At 39.5% G+C, this 24,221-nt stretch overlaps 1 protein-coding gene across 1 annotated transcript in view; it reads right to left on the bottom strand.

Annotated features, from left to right (window-relative positions):
- Positions 1-24,221, bottom strand: part of NSMCE2 (NSE2 (MMS21) homolog, SMC5-SMC6 complex SUMO ligase) — a 133,741-nt gene that overhangs the window by 99,631 nt on the left and 9,889 nt on the right. Inside the window, exon 3 of the mRNA XM_049820944.1 lies at positions 4,397-4,503. Coding sequence (XP_049676901.1) covers positions 4,397-4,503 — 107 coding nt within the window. The remainder of the gene's footprint in view (positions 1-4,396; positions 4,504-24,221) is intronic.

The raw sequence follows: 24,221 nt of genomic DNA, 5'->3' as shown, positions 1-24,221 counted from the left end.
TCTGCATGACCTCATGACTTCCCAAGCCCATGTCCTTTAGCTTTCCATCTACCTCTTCCCACTCTCAGTCCTTTCTTAACATGGCTCTTAATATTTTTCTTAAACACGTCCTGTGTTTTTCTTCCATCTCACTCAGGTTTACATTTTATCCTCCCTCACAGCGCTCAGGCTTAGCAAAAGGCAAGACACAATTCAATAAAGATAAACTGATGTTTAGCAAAGCAGTAACTTACAAGAGGAAGTACTAGGCAATCTTTGCCAGAGATGCCACTACCACATTCAACACTTTGCTCTCACCTGCAAAAGAAACAAAATAGCCCAGGTTCTCTTTCCCTGCAGGAGAAGGAAAGAGAGGCAGGAATAATGCAACATTAGAAAGTTAGTTACGTCTTCCTTGTTCTCTAGATTGATCTACAATACATTGTGATCCATTTTATTTAGAGAAGTCCAGGGACTTCAGAAAATTTACCCCAGCTTTTAGAGTCCCAAACAAGCCAAATGCTTGAAAAGCTGAGATAGTGATCAAAGTCCGCCACCAACACCCCTGCTAATCTAGAGAGTAGAGTGGGAGTGAAAGAGCAGGCACAATATGCTGGCGCTCTGGCCACTTGAGAGCTCTCCCTAAGTAGGGGACACTTGAACTGGCTAAGTCAGCTTGGGTCCCAGTCACTTAGGTCCACTTCAAGAGTATAAGGAAGTCTGCAAGAGATACTCCAGCTCCATCAGTCTTTTGTTGTTACACCAAGAGTGCTGTCCAGACTTTGCATGGAAAGGACCCAAATATTGGCTAATTTATTTAAAAAATACCGGTTAAAAATGAAAAAAGAAGCAGCAGTAGGGGTCCAGTCATTACACAGGTACGAGAAAATCCAGTGGCACAGGGAGTTTCCACAAAGGATTTCCCACAACCTATTGTTGGAAACACTGTGATTCAACTGCTCATTTCTTGCTCAACAGGCTGCTGATTCAACCAGAAGAGGATGCTGGTATGTTTCACCTTCTGCATTCCACCTACTGCAGCCTAAATCAACAAAAAAACTGGCTTTTAAAAACATGTGAATATATCTCATGCTAGTTCCTGTTTATTTACATTACATACTTGTGTTGTACAATATCATCTTTTTGTCAATATCATTTAAAGGTACACCGAATAAAATAATAAATCAGGAATTTTAACTGCTGCTGTCTCCTTATCTTGCTAACTTCCAGTTGGACATTTCACTACAAGCAGGTGGTTAGAAGGTGAAACACAAAATACAACATACTTTCAGATTCACTGCTGTACGAAGAAACTACAGACCAGAAAAAATGACACCATGCAAACTCACAAAATAACCAGATAAAATGTGTTTTGCAGCTTGAGACAAATACTGTTAATGCTGTATATGAAAAACAATCTGCTTGTGAAAATGAATGACCAGCTGCAACTCCCCAGAGAAAGCCCTCAGGTAAGGAATTCAGATGGAAGCCAGGAGCAAGCCAGTGGAGGCTATTTTAAACCTAAGCCTTTCTACACTACCTCCAGGTGCAGTCATTCAAATTCAGCAACAGTAAGTACCTGTTTTCCAGAAGCAGATTTTAAGCTGTCTCTGACAGGTAACTGGAGATACACTGTGCAGTTCTAGAGGCATGGCATGTAGCTATCCTCCAAAACAAAGCACTAGCTGTTACTTTTTAGAGAACAGATTGTATCTCTGTTTTACTGCATAAGCTTATATACATTTCTTTCCCTTACTCAGAAAGTTTTGTTCAGGATGCTGGCAGTGGAAAGTACAGAAAATTCCCTAGAGCGAGGTAGGAGACAGAGACAGGAGAAACGTGGCTAGAGGCTAATAGATCAGCCATGACTGACTTTATAATCCATGTAGACTCTTAAATGTGTTAAATGTCTTGAAGCTGCATTTTTAAAACTTAAGGAATGAATGAACAGGGAAGGAGCCTGTTTTAGCAAAGCAAGGAGGAGTCTCTGACACAACATAAGTGAGCTACATTAGGGAAAAAGGGAGAAAAAATGAAAAAACCAACCCTTCCAGGACTTTTTTTGGTTTTGCATACAAGCATATATATGCACACATCAGATGATGTTGAATCCAGTCCTAAAAATCATGAATGTATCTTTGCCCTACCTAAACCCACAAAAATATCTTCACTTCAGTCAAGCAGTTAAAATTGTGCTTAACTTAAAAGATTGGGAGTGAGGGCATCTGAAGAAAACAGGATTTGAGTGCTTTGTTGGTGAAGGCACGGGCTTACTCTATATTCCTAAGGATGAAGAAAGTGTTCTGCTGATACATAGGAATAGTTAACGAAGTTACATTGTTGAAAATTACTTGAAATTCCTATTATAACAATAACACATCAATTAGTTAATAGCTTTCCATCAAAACATAAACCTACTATGTTTCACTTAAGTCTGGATATACATGATTAATCTCTAACGATGCAAGGACTACATTATGTTTTACTAGGAAAGCTTTAAAAATCATGAAAATTCCAAATAAAAGGAAAAAGTTCTGATCCATCCAGTTTCTGACAAATACAAACTAGGAGGTCTGCAATTACAGTGACAACTGAGTTGAAAAGTACATTTGAAGGCTGCACGGGGAACAGTGACTGTATTTAATGCTGCCCAACATTTGCTGATGTCTACATAGTTTTCAACTCCTTTTAAGCACGTAATATTTAATTCTTTGAATGAAGATTTTTCGGTTAAGCATCTGACTCAGGATGCTTTTAAAAATTAAAGGAAAACCTTTCTACAAAATAAAAACCATGTAGGCATTTCTCAGAATAGAACTAGTGGAAAATGCATTGCTTTGCTCTCCTGTTTTTGTTTTGTTTTAAAAATAGCAAAAAACAACGGCAAGATAATAGCAAGACAGGTTTAAGTGAAAAGCTCTATTACCTTAATGCTTTGAAACACAAAAAAATTGATTTCACACCTTGAAAGGAAATCAGGGATGTGCTTTTGCCTTTTCTAGAGACATCCATACAAAAAACGACACCTGGAAGTCTATCTGCAGACCCTAAAATAGGTTACTTAGAAAGTCGAGTCCTCCAAGCATGATGTGGCCCAAAAATGAAGTGATCAAGTACAGACTGCACTGAAATTGACTCTTTCAACGTCTGGATCTGCCGTGGAGCCTACACTTTCAATACCTTGCTTGCTAATGGCCGGGCTGCGACGATTAGAAAAGAGAAAACGAAGGAGCTGTTTTAAGAGCGCGGTCAGGGACAGCCTGAGAGAACGCAGAAGCAGCAGCAGCAGCAGCAGCAGCAGCGCGCTGGAATCGGGGTAACAAGGTTACAGAGCCGAGTGGATTACGCAGAGTGCAACTGCCAGCGACAGAGAATCAAAGGGGGCTGACAGGACGATAATCATGAGGACATACGAGATAATGGCGGAGCGGGAACGGCCAGCACGGAGGGGCGGCGCTGGCGGGGACCAGAGGCGCTGCGCAGGCGGCGGGACCCCGCGGCAGCCCCGGGCCGAGCCGCCCGCCGCGGAGCGGAGCGCGGCGCGGCCCGCGGGGAACGCAACCGCGGCGCCCCCTGGCGGCCAGCGCCGCCGCCGCGCCCCGGCCCCGCCCGGCCGCGGCCGTTCCCCGGGCGCCGCGCTCCGGCCCTCGGGGCGCAGCGGGGAGGTACGAGGGGGTTTGTCCGGCGTCGCCTCCTGCCCGCGAAAGGCAGAGAGGGCGAACTCCTCCGAAAGCTGGCGTTCAGCTGCCTGACGCGCGGCGTCCTCCGTCGAGCCCGGTTCGCTAATGAAAAGGAGCTTACGCAACCCGTGCTGGGTGCGTTTCATCCGGATAGCCCCGGCACCTGCCGTGCAACCGCAGTCATGCTCAACGCCGAGCTAGAAACCCCCCAGAACGTGCCGAAATGCGACAGCCCTTGCTAAAATGAGCGGTCAGGTAGCAAACGAGACACTGGTTAATTGAGCGAACAATTAACAACCTCACAGCACCAGCAAATTCATGTGGCAGGAAGACACTGGAAACCAGGCTTCATCAGTTCCCCGCTGCCACAACCACTTGTTTATTCCTGAAATCAGCTGCCTCATTCATTACGCAGCTTCCATCTTCTGCAATACGTGAACCAGGTAACATCTGAGACTATGGTGTCTTAACTACACAGTCCTCAGTCATTCCCAAAGCACTATTTGTCCCATATTTCAACTGACGCAAGTTTGGTGGGGAGGAATTAGAAACTGTATCACACTGCACGCGAGCTAGGAGGAAAAATTAATAGCTGTACTGGCAACTTTAGTATTTTATACCTGTCAAAGATCTATCTTTCCAACTACGTATTGTTTTAATGTAACACTGGTATCTATTGAAAGAAAATACTTAAATAAGGATATATTTTCATAACTTTAATAGAAGTGACAGTTTACCTGATTTACCGTTTCTTCAACTGCTCTCATATAATGATTAAGTTCTCTGTCCATTGCAGCATATTCTAACATGACACTTTCCATACTGTTAACATCCTCTACATCATCTGCAAAACAAAATATTTTGTACATGGATGATCAGTTGTATTATTTTTAGGCAGCAGTTTTCCTTACAGATAGGAAGACAAGTATTAATGCTGTGATATCTAAAACATCTGTAAGGCACAGTAGGTGTTTTCAAGCTCCTCAAACATATACTTTTTTTCCTATTTTGCAACTTGTAAACCTTGACATTTCTTGGGTAACTTGAACAGCTTACTCAGAAAGACACTTCCCTGGTTTCATGTGAACAAGAGAGAGTGTGTGTAATTTCATCTACCAACACCTAGTCATTAGGCAATCAGGATATTTTCTGCAAAAGTTATATTTCATGACTCATCACATTGCCTCAGAAATAGTCAGAAGAAACTTAAATGCCCTCTCAGTACAGTATAGTTCACAGCTATAATTAGACCCCTTATCCCCAATAAACATAGCTACTGCAAAATCAAAACAGAGCCAGCATTTTATAACACAGGAAATAATGGAAGACTGAATAGCATTGGTGAATCAAGCAGTAAAATTTTAATTGCCAGTGAAAATCAATGAATACAAGACATGTGCTTAGTAATTCACATCTACTTTTATTCTCTTCTGCATTCCTCCTAATTTCACTCCTTTCATCTCTAACTACACCTTTGCTTTCCCATTCTAATGTTGCTGTGCATCTGCTTGGCTGGATAAGGACTCTTCTTAGATGCTACAGGGCTGAACAGCCACAGCTGTATCTCCTGACACAGGTGCATGTACCACACCAAATACTGCCAACTGCGGGAGGACAGCCAGCCATGAGCCCCTAACCTATTTAGGAAATTAAGAAATTAGGAAACATAACTTTCCACTTCCATGCCCATTTATTCCTACCCTGCAGTTTCTAGGTATAGAGAAAACAGCTGGAAGCAGCTGGAAGCCGTTAAAGAGCCCCAAAGTCTGCTGTGCAGCATTAAGGGCTGTCATTTAATGGAGTATTCTTCTTCACAAGCAGTTTAAGTAGCCAATCTGTGCTCTTATTTTTAGGAAGAAAATTGTGGTATAGCTTTTTAAATTACTTTTTTGTGAAGAAAGGAAAACATCTTCTGATCTGGCAAGCTACTGCACTTCTTAAGTTGCTAACTATATTAGTATGTTAGAGCACAAAAATCTGTCTCTGCAGAAAGCTAACATAAAGCATTGTATACAGGCGTCTTAGCTTGAGAGCAAAACCTGAAACTGTTGCTGAAACACATCACTTGGGGATAGGAGCTTCATACCATATGAAACAGTGATAGATCCAGGAGACAGAAGGAAAAGTGCTAAGATATATTTACACCAAAAAGTTACATAATAAGCCATACTATTTTGTGAACATGGCAATTACAGTCATGATGTTTCCCTTAATTATATATAGGCTTGGTATGTATCCATTTTTCATTAAGTAGATGAATGCATATTGCAGACAGAATCTTGGCATTCCTGCAACTTTCTTCTGAATAATCAGCATTTCCCTCTCCCCTTTCCCTTCCCTCCCACCCAATTTCCATATCCTATCTGGTAACTATGATCATGCTCTTTTTCCTTCCTGCTAGGAAGCATATGAAGTGCCTCCTTCAAGGCTGACACAAATGGCACTCCATGAATCACAGGAAAGGTTTGTGTAGCAAGTAACTGTCATTCTCCTCCCATGGCCAAAATGAATCACATCCACAACATAAAGAAACTACAGTGGCCTAAATCTTTCCTTTTTTAGGGGAAGAGAAGTGCATTGTTAAACACCAAGAGAGCTGTATTAACATCATCTTTCCTAAAAGTTAAAAAAAGCTTTAGGTAAAGAATAATAATGTTGCAACTTGAGAGATGCATTAAAATAAAGCTCAAAGAGAAGGAATGCAGCTCAGGCAAGAGGGACATTATCTGTAACTACATCCTGCCCTACATTCTTCAGGTACTGACCGTTCCACCCATCCACTGGCCTGTTTTAAGTCTCTGATGTTCACTGTTGCTTCCCTCTTGCTGTTTTTTCATGCACACGAAGTATTTTATATATACTGGGAAATTGCTGGATGCATCACTAACACATGATCATACCCTGCTCTTGAAGTTGTTATGGACATGAAGATAGATCTTAAGGACTGTATACAAGTCACTTGTTGTCCATCCCCTATTTCTTCTCTTTGACAGATATTAGGGTCCCTTTTCTATCTGCAGTTCAATCCATAGTCCAAGGTGCTGAGAGCTAAGAGGAATTCTCCCATGTTGTTCCCAGCCACTCATCTCCTCATCTCCTAAACAAGATTTAAGAGAAAACTTACATTACAGGCTATTCTATTTGCCTTTAAAAAACTCTGGTCATACCACATTACACACTGCAATAACCCGCTCTGCATGGCTCCTCTGCTCCCACCACACTCTTCCTTCCCCTGATGAGCTAAGAGCACTTCTGCTCCTCCCTGGTTAAGGAGCAGATGCAGAGGAGAGCTTGGGCACACATGATGAGAAGCTATGGGGACTGCATAGGGATGTAAATTTTTATAGCTCACCAAGGCAGAGATCCCAGTACCTTTAATGTTTCCCTTACAACAGACTCCATCATAGACTAATCGGAACACACCAGTTGACCTGATCTTACTAGGGAACAAGAAACTAGAAAAGAAGACTTACCTCTCCTTGCCACCAACCCACAACTCACTTTCCCAAATCCCACCAACCCATTAGTTTAACAGCACTATAATATCAAGAAGAATCAAAATTTAATAATTGTATCAGGCTTTTGAAATATTCAAAAGGCATTGTCTGTTATCCATTCTGCAAGCCCCACTGCTACTTTTATTTCAGTTGTAAGGAAGGCAGTGGAGATTCATGGTAAAGAGATTCAAGGTACTGTCTCTCTTCCAGCAGACTATGACCATATTATCTCCTGAATACTCTCCAGCCAGGCTCCAGCTACAAAGCCAGCTAACTCTCCAAAGTACTCAAATCTTGCATTCTGCAGACTAACAACCTAGCTCAACACCAAAATCAAACGCTTTGCAAGTGCTGGATCAATGTCCTTCTGTTATCTAATCAAAATTTATCCTAATCTTGTTTCTAATTCATATCTAAGGAATGCATTCCAAACTCTCTGCATATGCTTTCAGCTACTGCCACAAAATATCATCAAAGTTGCATACTGTAGTTAAGTTTCCTTGTTATCTAGGCTAAATATGTTCAGTTTAGTAAGCATTTCTCCACAAGTCCTTACCCTCACCACCCAGAGATTATACATTTTGCAATATTACATCTTTTACTCACAGAAAGCCCAGTTCAAGGCCATAATTTTCATTTTCAAAGGCCCATGTGCATCATGTTAAAATTAGCTGGCTGAATATGCACAATTCATGATTATGAATTCCAGCTCGCATGACTTTATGATCTCTTTTTATAATGGAAACAAGGATATTATTCTGAAAAGTCTCCCTAAATATTAAAGAACAAAATTACATAAAGAGACTAGCAAGATTTCAATTTCTCAATTCTAATAAGAGACCAAACTTATCATGCTCAGGTGCCCTACTGCTGTTTCAAACTGTAGGCTGGGTTACATATCATGAACCCCACAGTGTTAAAACAGAAGTTGCAATAATAGGATAGAGTCAAGTCAGCACTGATTTAATACTTCCTATGTTCACACTCATCTAAAATGCCACCCATTTATCCAAAACTTGCATTTCCGTCTAACATCTGAGTTCATACTTAGTTCCCTAGTTAGCAGAATTTCTAAAGATTTTTCACAACTACCTCTTTTTCTGTGCTAAAGTTACAACATCAGTATTTGCTTATTTAGGGTATTACAGCTGTCCTGCAGCCAATACACAGCAATTCAAATAAGCATTCACTTCCACCGCAGACTATCTCAAACACAAAATAGTCTGGAATACCATGAAATTACAGGAAGGCTCTAAGCCTACAAATATAACAGTACTTAAAATGAATGCTTAAGCACAGACAACGTGGGTTAGCATAAATATATATATACACACTTCATATCTTTACCATATTGGCTAACAAAAGTCAAACTTTCAATTTAAAGAAAACAGGACATTGTCAGTTCTACCTCTTGCGCTACATATTAGGTTGCTTTAAATTTCAAGGGTACATGCTGGCTTTTCTACAAGGCTCTCCCATCATTGAAGGCAGAAGAATAGTATACCATTGCCCACAAATTTTGACAGTAGACTTCATACTTTTAAAACACATGTAACACAAACATCTGTCACTTGAGCCAACGGCAACAGCAGTAGTAGGCAGTTGTCTTCTTCATATGCACCAGCAGCAGATAAAATACACACTTTGCCAGCAGGTTTCAAGTTACTGCTGACAGCAAGGGAACACAAGCTCCCCGACTCCTTGATTTAGTTCAGTCTTCTGGAGGAGAATGTACATTCTCAACTCAGGATACAGCTAAGCATTTTTGTTGTTGTTTTTAGCAAGTACTTCATTTTCAAAACCAAAAGTGCTAAGAAACCCCTCTGTGCCCCCAATTTTGGTCCACTCAGAACTGTTGGTAACTCAAGTTGGACAAGACATCTTGAAAAAAACTATCAGCCAACCCACACTCTTTAAGAATAGAGTCACAAAACACTTGGAGAAGACAGTGCAAGATGTGCCTCTACTGTCTAGATGCTCAGTAGTGAGAGGATATAGACCTATGTAGGAGACCACTGTCTTATTTCCCTCCTCTGTCTAGATATACTTGAACCCTGCCATGGTACTCCAGGCTATACAGACCACAAGGAACTTAAAACGGGAGACTGATTGTTTCTGCAGCACTGAGGGTGCATCTTCATTTTTTCTCCCGCACATACATGGACAGCTCCTCAGAAAACTCTCACCAAAGGAGATTTTTTTTTAAATCTCATCTCCCTGACCTGTAACACTTTTTACCTATTAGGCTGCAAAAAGAGCAGAATGCTAGTACAGAAAATTCTGAACTAAAAGAAATCAGAAGCAATACAAAGGACCAGCAAAAGACTGGAGAAAACCAATTTCATCTCCTGAATGCAGGTGTCCTCACATTAAAACCAGAGAAATGGTTGAGAATAGAATGCCCAAAAATCTCCATGGAGCCCTTTCGACAGGAACTAACCTCTGCAATTCATAAGAGAAGAAAAATTATTGCTGATTTGAGGGCCAACAACCATACAGGGAATGGCAACTGATGGAGTAAAGGGGAACTCAGGGCAGCAATTGCAAAATTTCCCTTCATGTAACAGTCAGAAGCTACTTACTGCTGAAGCTAGTCCTAAAGAAACCTCCAACTTCTCAGGAAATGCCTTAACTTGGCTGTAGAGTATTTCGAGCTGGATTTCCCTCACTGTCCACTATTGAAGCCATTCTGCTTGCATAGAAAGCTTTCATATACACGGAGTTAGAGACCAAGCAGGCATGAGTGATTTTACAGACCAATACCTTCACCTAGGTACCAGCACTCCAGTGAAAAGTAGGTATGTCTTACAAAATGAAAATACATCAATGAGAGAAAGAGAAACCTACTCTATGTGGCCCTGCTTGAGCAGGGTGGTTGGACAAGATGACTTCCAGAGGTCTCTTCCAACCTCAACCATCCTGTAATTCTATGATATTCCTCAATATCCAACAACCTTGTCTCTAAACCATTCTTCTGGAAGATGGTTGAAAGTGAGTTCAAGTTCAAGCCCTCTCAAGCAAAGAAGGAAGCTGAATCTGAGTTTCCTATATGTGGTCAAAGAAAAAATCTGAGTAGAAGGAATAAAAGTGAGAGGAGTGTGGGAGACAGTACTACTAGAACTTGTAAAGACCAGCACAGAACACCACCATTAGCTGACTGTGCCCACAGTTGCACCAGAACTATTGCTTGTGAATGATTCCTAAAGTTTCATCTTATTTTCTACTCGGCTTCTTTTAAGAAATTGTAAATCAAACTACAATACTTGAATTCAGGTCAAGCATTTTGCTTGTACCCGAGTACAGTCTTCTGAGGTTTTATTTTGCAAAGGAAAGGGCAATGCTTGTCAGCCAGGATTTAAATATTTGTTTTATTCAGCAAGTGACTGAAAAAAATTTCAATTATCCATTTCTCCCTGCTTAATTTTTATATTTTTTTAAAGTAAAATGAGCCAAGAGTGTCTGTTAGATTACAGACTACTCCTGACAAAAAAAACTCATCTTGTGCTACAAGCCATTTCCCTGTAGGCTATGACAGTCTGAAATGGGAAGAGACAAGATTCAGTGACCCAGGAGGCTCCTGCCAATCCCATGGAAATTAAACCCACATACATTATATTGTAGAGAGAGTCAGAATTTCAACAGAAACAGACCATGCAGGGTCTGAATGCCCACTTTGAAACATCTCAATTGTGGAATGCCCACTTTGAAACATCTCAAGGGGACAGCATTTCCAGCGAGTGGGTATTGCACATATTCTGAAAACAGAGTCATCTCAGAGTGGGCACAGAGAAGTTGAGGCACCCAGTATTACTAACCACTTTTGAAAATAACTTACTATATTATTCTATAATAAAGTAATCATGAAACTTTTTCTCAACATGAAACTCCCTTAAACTCCACTGCCAGCAGAACTAGGCCAACAGTGCTTTTGAAAGCAACTTCCTTACAGTACTTTTTTTTTCTTCAGGACTACCAGGGGAAGGCTAAAAAGTCATAATGATCCCAGTTTAGATTTGAGAGCAGTAACAAAGATCTATCTCAACAGCTATTTCTGCCACAACACCCAAAACAGACTGCAACGTAAAGAAGGACAATACCTCTGAACACCTATTGACACTGTGGTAATACCTAATGAAGTAAAGAGGGTTCTCACAGAGAGTTTGATTTAGCAAAACACTCCAACATGTGCTGACATGCTTTCCTCTATAAAACCCAAAGTAAAATATTCAACACAAATCAAGATGGTTTAATTTAGGCTGAGGCACACAAATAGTAAAAAGACATCAACTAATCTCTCATACAAGTCAACAGTTTGCTATGGAACAGAAAGAGAAACAAGTCTTTATATCATATCTACATATTTTTTGCTACTGTAACCTCTATATTTGATGCCACACATACAGCACAAAGACATGAAGACAGGTAGTATGTACACACTTCCCCAAATAAAAATGGATGCTTGCTTGACTAAATGTGAAGGCCGATACAATTCCCAGGCTACTTCCCTCCCTTCGGACAAAAGAGACCAGCACCTGACCAGCACCTCTTTTGCCCTTACTAAATAAATTCCAAGGTCACAGTGAGGTTAATCTTTATTTTACCAATTAACACCTACTTAATTTTGCAGAAAGACCAATTTAAAGTTAACAAAGACAATGTAACTAGTAAGCAAAAGCACTGAAAGGAGGATAAAGCATTTACAAGATGCAACACTTTTGAGAAGCAATTCAAGCTCTCCTCTGTCATAATTCTGTATCAGTTTCCTGGCATTATGGTGATACCCATTCAGAACTACTATGCTCTGTTCAGCAAATGAGTAAATCAGAATTCCTCAATACTATCTACATCCACAGGCCCACGAAGAACAGAAACCAGGACATCAAGTTTTGTTGACAGACAAGCAGCAAGAAAACACCAAGCGTGAGGTTCATGTACCTTTTCTTTGGCAACAAAGGGACTTTCACACGTCACTTCCCCAGGTACTCCTTTCTGTTCGTCTGTGTTCCTCCTCTGCTGCCCCTCAGCTAGGATAACATGACTTTTCACAGGGTTATACTGTAAATTGGATTAATGAAACAATCCAAGCTAAAAATAGCATTCCGTCCTCCAAAACCAAACCAAACCAAAAAAACCCCAAACCATGGTATTCCAGTAATTGAATCTGAAGTGCAGATATACAAACAGTTGTACCAGTACAATTAAGGGGGTGGCAAACTGTAGCAGGGTGGATTTGGGGGGAAAATAACTTCCTAAACCAACTTGTTTGCCAAGAAAAAGGTAGAGGAACCACACCTTTATTTTCTATGCAAGTACAAGGCGTATTTTCTCTTCACACAGAAATCTGGGCAATCTCTCATAAAATAAATAACAAAACCCCCTCTAGTTTCCTAAGTATATAGATATATATATCCCTCTCTTCTCAGTGGATTTCAACATATGATGAAATTAAAGCTGAAAACAACATTCACTAATAATTTTAATGGGAAAGGATTTTCCTATGACTAACAAGCTTCTTGCCTGTGGAGGCGTGGGCATGTCTACACCACACAATAGAGCATGGTTCAGAGCCCCGAGCTGCTCCTGACCTTGCCTTCCTCAGAATGAGAGATGGGAGGGCTGGGAATATTTGAAAACAGGGGGTCTACTGCTGTCCTCCTTCTACCCACCTTCTCCTCTAAGAACCTGATATAGTAACATTAGAATTCAGGCAAAAATTTTCTTGAAAAGTTTTCCCTGACAAGGAACAGTGAAATATTTGTTAAGGTGGTGTAACTGCTACTCTTTGATCCCTCAGAACACTTTCTACAACTGCTATTTCAAATGAAGTATTTTATTTCAAGGCTTTTAATGGGCATTTACAATTTCCATTAAAGGTTCACAGGCTGCTTTATCTATGATTTCCACTGGAAAGGAATACCAGCAAAATCATTTTATTATTTTTTTATGATTCCAATAAGTTCATTTCCAACTTGTTAGAATTTATTTATTTTAAGAAGCACAATTTCTTCTGTATTACACAAGATCTCTACTTGCACATTATGAATTCTACAGAGATAATCCACCCCTCTTTTGCTCACAAGTCAATCATGTTAATGCTTTCTGTTGTCAATAACAAATTCTGGTTATTGACAGGTGGAAAATAAATATTTTAGTGGGAAGTGCAAGTCTCTCTCTAATAAAAGGCATGATTGTTATTATACAGCAGTAAACAATACCATTAGGTTTTTCACAAAAAAACTTCGCTTGTGTTAACAAACCTATTATATTTCTCATCTCAGAGAAGCTCATTCAAAGTGCACCTACATTAAACTAAATGCAGTAGTTACTTAGAATTTCCTCTGTTTGGGGGAAACAGGAAATGGGCTGGAAAGACATTTCATGAAAAAAAACCAGTAAAGATAGGAAAATAAACCCTTTTCACCCAAGACCTTCAAAATTCTCAGAAACATTACTTCTCTGTCCAGAATTGGAGGCAGCCTAGCTCAGAGACCAAGCTACCAAGCCCTCATCAGAGCTTACTTAATCAGATCTAATGTTTCAGTAAATGGAACTGTGTTGGATCTGGGCTCAAGCTACCATAATATCTGAGTATGGTGCAGATATATCCAGTTAGAAATCTAATTGCACAGACTAGACATGCTGCATGTGGCACCACAAGAAATAGGAGTCACATGGTGCATCATCAATGGCCTGGCCAGAAAACAGGGCCATGACACAGGACAGAAGCATGGGAGAGGTGCCTCGCAAAGCGACTGAGAGTGCAGTTTCAGTACAGAGGCAGTCTCATTCTTGGTCCCTCATTGCATACTCCCTTCGTACTTCACAGGTGTCTACTATGGCTTATGCATGAACTGCTCAACAAACTGGTCCCACTAAAACTGAGCGAGCTGTTCTTTCTAATGCAAGCAAAGCCCTATTAGCAGACTGCAGCGTGCATGAGCTCTAGTACAAGTTAAAGCAGTAGAACACGTATCAAACAGGAAGGTAAGACCAAGACAATTCTTCACTTCAAGACAATCCAGCACCAGCTTATTTTGGCTCAGTTCAGTGGCCATAGTTATATTCCCCCACAAAAGAACCCACAGAATCCAAACTAAGTTTCCACAACGAACAGCAACAGCTTCATGCAGACACAAATGAACACTCTTCCAGCACTCAAATTTTAACATTATTGACCTAAAATGAAACAGCTGGGGGAGGAAAAATGCCAAAATATATCTGGTTTTTAAATGTCAAATATTTTGATTAGATACTTCCAAATATAACTTTTTTTTTTTTTTCTCTGAACCCACACAGTCTCCCGTTTTAAGTTTTTTTATTTCTGCTTCTACTACCCTTGGCATTACTGACTTGAGAATTTAGAGAAGCTAATCGGTAGCCCCAGACAGAGCAAGGCTGGACTTCAGCTAACTATCCTGGGCACTAGCCGTACTGCAGCTGCAGCAGCAAGCAGTTCAGGGTGGAAAAACAATCCAGTTTTACAGTCAGCTTTTTAGACAAAACTGGCTGGCAGGCAACTCCACATTGTACACCACTGTGGACAGAGCAGTGATGTGTCTTACAACAGAGATGACACTGGTCCATATACATAGAGGAATAAACAAAAGGTAAATCAGATTCATAATATACAGCTAACAATGGAAAGTTTTTGGTTTTAAAATCAGAAACACTGATCTGTTAGAGTATCAGAAATGGGAAGGTTAGTAGAAATAGATATAAGTATCATCTCCAAAGTTAATTGTTTGTTGAAAATGTAGATACTTCCACATACTTTGGATAGTTTCCAGTTTCTGTTGGAGAGAGTTAAGAGACAACACAACCAAGGTTAAACTAAAGGAGTCTAGAAAACCAATGTCTCATGCAAGCAAAGGTCAAGTGATGTTCCCCACACAAAACATCTAATTCAGCATGAATCACATACTGATATGGTACTTGAAGTGCTAACCATGCAGCAATACTAAAGCTAGGACTTTCAAAGCCCATAATTCCTCAATATGACCAAAAAAAAAAAAACAAAAAAAAACCAACCCATAACCTAATCGTCTTACACAGACAAGGCAAAGGCAAAGACTGCACACAAACTGCAAGCATAATGAAAACCAGCAATTCATTCTGCCTCTAGCAGGCCTCCTTTGCATAAAACCTCTTCTGTGAATTGGCAGATCTCCCTTTTTTGGCATGAATTGCTGGTATGTGGCATTCATTCTGTTGCTTGCATACTGGTAAGTGACAGAGCTAAATCTTTCCATTGCTGGAATTTCATTTCCCACAAACTTCATACAAAAATTTCTCCTACTATGAGAAGCTGCTACTTTGTTATCATGTGGAAAACGCACATCTCTGTGCAAAAAAGGGCAATGCAATTCTGTATTGCTTGGGTCTCTCACATATGCACAAATATTTATGATTTTGAGAGGAAACAGGAATTTGTTTGATGGCTTACAGTACACCACAGATGATGGTGTCTCAGCATGTTTTTTAGATAACACTGTTATCTTGGTCCATAGTAGGAAAGAAGTAGCTTTGTGGGGGCCTCATGGCATTTAAAGAGGCAGTTTTAAAAAACCAGGAATATAAATTGAAACCATGTGGAAATGTTCTGTAACTAGATAGGAAGAAGTAGAAGGCTCCCTCTGTTCAGTACTTAAACAGAACTGGTAAACTATCACACAGCTATCAGACATTGTGTTATTAAAAGAAATTAAATTCAGAGCCATATGACTACGCTCAAGATTTGTGTAGCTGACACGTACTAGTTGAGAGATTTTCTTCCCTTTATACTGATATGCTTTTGAACTTTGTTCTATTTAAAATCTGGTTCTCTGTAAAAGTGACTGGGCCAAATCTGTGCACTAAAGTATGTTCAGTGGAGAAGTCTTGATTACCTTGAGATTACCTTGAGATATCAGGATAGACTACACACCTCCAACAAAGCATGGATAAAAGATTAATCTAAAAATACCAAAGAAATACAGAATTTGTATGAGTGATGGCATACCTAATTCACTCAAAACCAGCTGTGAATTAGATCCACACCCACAAGTAATAAACTTTAAAAACAAAAAGTCTTGTGAAAATGTCACATTGATCTACCCATACAGTAAAAAGTCTACTCACCCACTGCTTACTAAGACGATTAGTAAGGAAATCACAAGTTAAACTTTATTCATCTGCTTAAGAAAAATAGGAAAGAGTTTGCAAGGTTGATTTAACTCAGAAGATATTATTGTCACTTGACATTTACATGCAATGTATAATTCCATTCCCACTTACAGTCTGGGGAAAGCCTGTTAAAATACTTCCTTAATGTGTGAACACGTCTTTGAATTGTGTTCTTTTCATCTGCCACCTTCCCCTAAGCCAGCTGGCTCCTTTTGTTAAGTCTTTTTTAATAAGAAAGTTCATGATATGTAATTTATGGAACAGTTTGAGATTGTCACCTTCTACTGAGTGCTACAGCACATGCATATTTCAGTGCACTCTATAGCATTTGTTGATAATGTCAAAAAAGTAAGGAGGTTCACACACACATATATTCTGAACAACTCTAGCGTGAGACCAATCAGAAAGACCAGATCTCTCTTCTCATTTTCAGCCATATGAACCAGTCCTCCTTCAATTTATATGCCAGACTATTCTTCCCATTTGCAAAAGCTAACACCTTTGTGGAAACTACAGAAGTTGCTTACATGGGAAACATCATTAGGAAGGCATTTAAATATCTTTCATCATCTAGAGCACGATCAGCGTACTGTCCTGCTTAATCCTTTTGCTGTGGCTTTCTTATTTCTTACCTCTCCTTCTCCTTCATTATGCATTTCTTTACCAGTTGCTCCTCTCCACTTCTCTTCCTCCTCAACCAGTTTCCCCATTCCTGCTCTTTCTCTCCCTAAGCACTTGCTAGCCTGCTTTTTGATTCTTTCTCTATTAGCAAGTGATACCTTCCTGGTGATCACAATCTTTGGGGGTCATGTCCCACTTTCTCCCACCCTTTTATATAATACAAGCTCTAACAGACTCATGGCTGTTGATTTTCTTTTACTGACACAAAGGTCCATTAGCACACAAAAAAACCACAAACTGAAACAACAATAACAAAAAAGACATAAGCTCACCAGTCATTAACAGTAACTGCTATGTAGTGCACAGTTTGGGAACTAACCTAATGCAAACAATGCCTGAAAGGGTGGCTGGGGCAGCAATGTGAGTGATGGCAGGTTACCTGGCTATTACTGTATGCCCTACACAGAAGGTTGTGCTGTACAATGCTCATGATGAATACCAGACCCTTGTTCAACATCTAAAGAGGGGTACAGGGATTGTTCTTTTTTTTTTTTTTTTTTTTTTTTTTTTTTAAGGGGCTGATTTTACACTGACAATTTTGCAGATGCATTCCTATCTTTACATGGCATATAGTCTATAATTAGGGCAAAGGCTCTTTCTAAACGAACAAGCATGAGACTAAATCTTGCTAATTGCATTTTCCTTCAATAAGCTCCTTGAGTATTTCAAAGAAAGATCAACACAAATTACTCAATGCCTGGAAAGTGTGACTTACATCAAGACTGACTAAAGCAGCTCAACTTTCAAAGTTTAAGTTAGATATGCTGAAGGTGACTTGCTCATGATCTACCACTACCATCTTGAAGATTTCTGAACATATTGGGCTCTTTGATTATCAGACAGAAACATAAGATTCAGTACCTGAAAACCGAAACAAAGCTAATGAAGAAAGAAAATGCAAGGTTGAACTGTTTATTCAGAGATAGAATGGATTCTCTGTCACTTCAGTTGACCTTTTGCTGGACTGTGGGGTTCACTGTAAATTGTCTTTCCATAAGCAGTTTTAGTAGCACATTTTTTGAATCAGTGTCATATTTTCTCTCTTCACATAGTATCATTTATTGACTACTAAGAAACATCAGACTATCTTCCTGTAGACATGGCTGTAGGATCCACTCATAAATTTTACCTAAGTGCAAATCTTCACTTAGTGCCCTGTGTATATTTCAGTAGTTCAAACCTTTTCACATCACCTGTAATGGTTCTTGAAGATGTGATATGTCCTATTTGTTAATTCACAAATGGTAAATATGACATCTTTGTTAGGCTGTTGTTTTCTGCTGCCTTTTATTTCCCCTGCACACATATTTTTCCTGGCTTTCCTATCCCCTACCTTTTCCAATCATCTACCACGATTATAGACAACTCACATTATTTCTAGACTCTTGCAACTTAATTTCCACAAGCACAGAAGACACAAGCAACAACAAAAGTGAGTATCTACACAGGAGTCTGAGATATTCAGATGTTCATCCATCCCCTCAAAACACTCCTGACACCTCTTTTTATAGAAGGGAAACTGATGCCTAGTGAATTTCAATGACTTGCCCAAGGCCACACAGTGCAATGCCAATTTGAAAGCACACTTGTTCCTACCCTCAAGGCCTCAGCAAAATCAGACTTGAAGGATCTCAGTTGTTTTATCCCTTTCATATAATGCTATTATGAGTTCCTTGTTCTTCTTGAGAGAAAATGGGAAAGAAAATGAGAAAGGAAGAAAAAAAATCTATGAAAATTATAATAAAAAATATTCTAAGCCTACAATTCGGACAACCAACCTCTGCCTGTCCTCCAAAGGATGAAATTTTTCATAGGCCTCAGTGTCAGCAATCATAAGGAACACACAAGTCTTACATGTGATTCTGACTGATAAAGCAAACATTCCCAGTTAGATTCTTGGAATTTAACCATGCTTTACTAGAGCATCAGCGTGCTATATAATATTGGTGTAAATGGAAACATGTAATAAAATCTGGATTTGAGTCAGAGTGCATTTTTAAGTTTTCTTTTTATATTTATTTTTATCTGAAGGTATTAAAAACCTCTCAGAATTAATTCTACGTGCACTGACAAAAAAAGTTGAGTATCAAAAAAAGAATGGTAAAAAAACCAGTCACAAGTTCTTGAATTCTGTAAGATAATAAAAAATAATATAAAGTAAAATAAAGGAAAAAAGAAAACAAAAAAAAAAAAAAAAGAGTTGAGCATCCTGTGTCTATTGGTAGGGGTCAGGATGAAGGTTTCAGAATGATGATGTCTACATAAGGGCTTCTCTCATGTTTTGACCAAACATTGAGAACATGTCAGCACAATGCTTACTTTTAACCCAGATAAATCTTTCCCTAATGGAAAAAATCAAGAAAAGAAATACAATTGCTTTATATTCTTAATCTTTCTGAATGCTGCCAACCCCAGATTTTTTTCTACTTTTGTGGGTTCCTCCTCTCCCTCTAGTTATTTAGGCATACAATTAGATCACTGAAAGCTAAATACTGATCTACTTAAATTGATAAAAATTAAAGCCTTCAGAATGGGTTCTTCAAAGCCCACACTACTTTCTATATATACTGTATGCCTCTACATTTAAACAGGAGTTAGCAGTATTTTCTCTTTGCCACATTTCTGTGGCAGAAATATGACGATAAGAAAATGACAGATTAATATACTACAGAGAATATTTTCATACAGTAAATTACTCAGATAAAATATTCCTCTCTGGCTTTTGTTCAAAGAGGTTGATTTATCTTTGTGCTAAAGAGCCCACACAAGACCTCTGCAGTACTTCATAGTATTTTGAAGCTGGAACAGACCATTAGGATCATCTATTCTGAATTCATGCATAGTAGAGGCCAAAGAACCTCACCCAGCAATTTCAAGCCTATAACTTACAGCTGTAAGCTCACTTATTCTCTCAAGGTTAACATCACTAGCATGCAGAGGGTCTGCAAAAAGGTCTATACAGCATTTAAATCCCACTTATGATCTATTTTGAAGACTGCTGAGAATTTATGAGGTCTAGGACACAGAGAAATTTATAATTACTATGGGTACATGAGGTAACCCACCAGGTGACTGCAAACCTCCCTAACTCACAATGACCTCTGGGGGAGAAAACTACCCACTTCCTTACGAAAATACATAAGAAAAAAGTATGAAAATGCACACATACATACATATGTGTGTATTTGAAATCAGACTATGTGAATGCCACCTACCAAAACCTGAGAAATAAAAATCATGCAGTTTTCATCTGAGCACTCACAAGAGTTCTGACAAAAACCAAGACTGTCCAGAGTATGACCTCCTGCTCAGGTGCAAGCTGTCAGTACATTTCTATGAGAATGCACTAAAGACAGTTATTCAGCTAGCTAGCTTTAAATCAAGACTGGATTTCACTCTGAATGATACTCTCTAGTCCAACCACAAAATACCAGCTTCATGCAAGAATAACTGTACGAAATGCAATGATCTGTATTACGCAGGAAGTCAAACCAGTAGATCATGCTGGTCCCAAAGAGGCTTAAAAATCTATGAACTGATAATACAAATTCTTTTTCTCCACTATTAATCTTAATCCTCCATTTATATTTTAGTGTTACTAAATGCAAGAGTGCGGTGATATGGCCCCAACACCTCTAAATCCATTCCTGGAGTAAGTTACTGCAGTGCCACAGCAGCTGACCACCGCAGGTGAAGGAGTGAAGGCACATGCTGCAGAAAAGCCTTTGCTGCCACCTAATGGGTTTCTCTTTCCTTCCAGAACTGCAAAAATTGAGGAACGAAGATACTTGGATGCACTTAGCTTACCGAGTACCCAAAACGCAAAAGAGCCTGCAGAACAAAAAGCATGCTGCTTAATATAGCTACTTTCCCCCTCCCTGCTGCACTGTGTTCTTTTTACAGTCAAAATTCCAACTAGGAAATAATAACAACCCCACATATTTGTTTCTTCCCACTTTGTAAGATTACAGACTATGGTCAGGGTGGTTTTTGGATAAATATAAAAGAACACAAATCTTTCATTACAAGTCATATTTTTCCAGATTTTGAAACAAGGCACATTTCCAAATTCTCATTTTTCAGACAGCTTCTTTGAAGAACAGCCTTCAGAACCAACTGGTGTATTCCAGCAATGGGCTCATCAGTGCTGACTATAAATGTAGTAAGTCATTTTTACACTGTAATTACTGAAGCACAAAGGTAGGATAAAAAATTAATCCAACCCTCTCTTCTCAAAAGTTTGGTATTGACTGAAAAGCATAATGCACAGAAGGTAATTTTTTGTCTTCAGAAAAGCATTTCACAAGAACCCAACCAGTCCTTTTTGTTTCAAAAATTAAAATTACTTGAAGAAGAAATGGTTAAAGTGTGACACCATTTAGCTACCTACTTCAAGAAGACATACATATCTTCCTCACTGTTAGTTGAAAGATTAAATACCTATACAATAATCCAAGAAGCACAACATAATAGAGGACAAGCATAAGATAAATAAGAACATCTTTCCTAAAAGGATCAATCTTAAGCAAGGGATTTGAAGGAAAGCAAAATTAGTATTTTTGAGAAAGGGAATCTGAAACATTTTATCTCACATACCCCAAAATACAACTTTACTCTAAACAACAGGAAAAAGAATCTTCCCAAACAGAAAGATGTAATTGTGGTCCCTACACTGAGCTTGTGCATGCCACCAATTAGTACCACAGACATTGATGTAGCAACAAAGCAGACCAGTTAACAAACAGCTTCTGGCAGACAAATGCCTGGGGTTAGAAAGAAACTTCCTCTGTGAACAGCTTGGAATCATGAGGGAATTGTTGCAGCTTCACAGGAAGCATCTGGTAGAGGCTAACACACAAGGGTTACTGAACTTCATGGATCACTGGACTCCCTTTGTTTTCTACAGTACCTTCTCTCATAGCTAGGAAACATTTCTGTAAGCAAGCATCAATGAAAATCCATTTATCTCCAGGACGGACTTTGACATTCTACACTTACATTCTCCAACAAGAAAAAAAAATAAACCTGCAACCCTTATATGGAATTTACTCTAACCCAAAGACAAAGTAAATTCTCAGAGACTGAGGCACACTCTTGGGGATTTCAAATCCAGGTAAGATTGTTCCCTTGTGTCCATAAAGAAGTAATCGATTGTTCAATTCTAACGTTAGTCCTACACTGCATATAAAACTGCTATTTGCTTCCCATGAGCACCTTCAAAGATATATGGGCTCACAAGGCAAAAACAAGTTCTGATTCCATGTGCAGGGTCTCTACAACACAGGCCACAGCTTTATCCATTATGAGGCCACTTGAGTTGGAGAGCAACCTAACAAAACCACAACTTATATGCAAAGGAAGGTAGGATGTCCAAGAAAACATCTTCACACAGCTTATCCTCCCTGGACAAGAACAGGATAGCAAGTCAAAGTTTAGTCCTAATTTCCTCAGTCAGTGGACCTTCACACTACCTCACTCAAGCAGGTTGCAAAGTATCATTCTAGCCTATATAGTATATAGCCTGTTCTCAGGACAAGTACCTTATGTTTTGATTGTTTTTATGTAGCACAATGATCTCTAACACCATGGAAATTAACAAAGCATGAAATTTTAGAAGCACAGGTGTCAGCAGGTTTATTTCTGGGTCCCAAAACAATCACATCATGGTTGTTTCATGCACAAGAACTTCACCAATGTTAAGATTCATGTTTTGCTATGGTGCTGCAGGAATCATGCATTTGAATTTTCGATAAAAAATAACTAGAAAAAAAAAAGGATGAAGGAAACAAATTAACCAAAACATTTTATATTCAAACACAGCTACAGAGTCCATCCTTATACTAGAGCTTTCCACCATTCCACGTAGAAGTTTTAGGTCAATGACAGTGACACTTCCATGGCCAAGTCCCCTGCTCTCAGTGATGAATGTACTTAAGATGTTCAAGTCTGACTGTTTGTTATAGGTTGCTTCAGTATGCTTAGAAAGCCACTGCATATAAGAATAGTGGATATTCCACAGAAACTCATGAACCATCTATTAAAAGGCTGTCAATAATTTCATAAAACTAGGCTAACTGCTGTGTCTATATTCTCTAGACTCCTTCCTATGTCAAAAAGGGTCAGCAACATTTAGAGTGATTCCTGTTTAACATCATTTCAAGACAGCAGTAAGGGAAATCAAAGTGACATGGGTAATCTCACAGAGCTAAATTCATGTTGAAAAAAGATCCTACATTACCAACTACCATTTAGCTACTATTTAATAGGCACCATGACATAAGTGGATCCCAAGCAACCTGGAGAAGAGAAAGCAGTCAGTAAAGGGATGACATTGCACATGTGAGATGCAGTGCAGCACACATGAAGAAAAGTGCACAGACAACTCCGAGGCAAGGGGAACAGACAAATGGGATAAGCAACCGGAATTGAGGTAAACTGCTGGCAGAGAGAGCAGGTTATGCAATAGGAAATGAGCAGACAAGCAGGAAAAGCCAGAGCTGTAAAGGGCTAACTTAATCTGGGGCACATGCCAAAGAATCGTATCACTAACACTCTGTAAGGCCCATGGGCCTGCCCTGTACCTACTGGTGAGCAGAAAAATCCTTCAAAGTGTGGAGAAAAAGAGGAGGAATTCTCACACAGACCCTGATATTGTTACAGGAAGATCACTGCTATGTAACACAGATGGCAAGCAGCCACAGGCAGCAGCTGGCCATGACATTTTAGGGCAAGTTTTTGAAGAAAAAGAAAAGCAGCTCATTTTTTGTTCCCAAACGAGATTAGAGTTCAGGTGCAGTAACTGCTTCCCACCCAGCTATTCTACGCTCCAGGGCCTCTACACTTCACAGTGGGAACGTGATGTGTGGTTGGAAGAAAGTCCCAGACATCAAGGAAGCATCTTGCTCTCTACTAGAAAAACAGTTCAGCTAATTAGACAAAACCCTATCTGTTAATGCTTTAAAATGCTTTTCAGAAGTTTTATGCTAAGACATTCTTAGCATCTCATCTGTAGTTCACACACTCTCAAGCCCTCCCAATTATTTCCCATTTGTACTGGACATTCTTCCCAGTCCCACATAGCTTTGTCTCCAGCACACACAAAAGCAACGGCCCCTCTAAAGAGCAAGCTGCTGGGCTGCAAGCCCAGCAATGACCATAAGTTAGTCTTCTTCATTCCGTTATGTACAGCTCTCTGCACTTCACAGTCCCATATTCTTGAGAA

The sequence above is a fragment of the Accipiter gentilis genome, chromosome 2 (assembly GCF_929443795.1).
Source record: "Accipiter gentilis chromosome 2, bAccGen1.1, whole genome shotgun sequence".
NCBI lineage: Eukaryota > Metazoa > Chordata > Aves > Accipitriformes > Accipitridae > Astur > Astur gentilis.
Note: the sequence above shows the minus strand (reverse complement) of the source record. Positions and strands in the feature narration are given on the sequence as shown.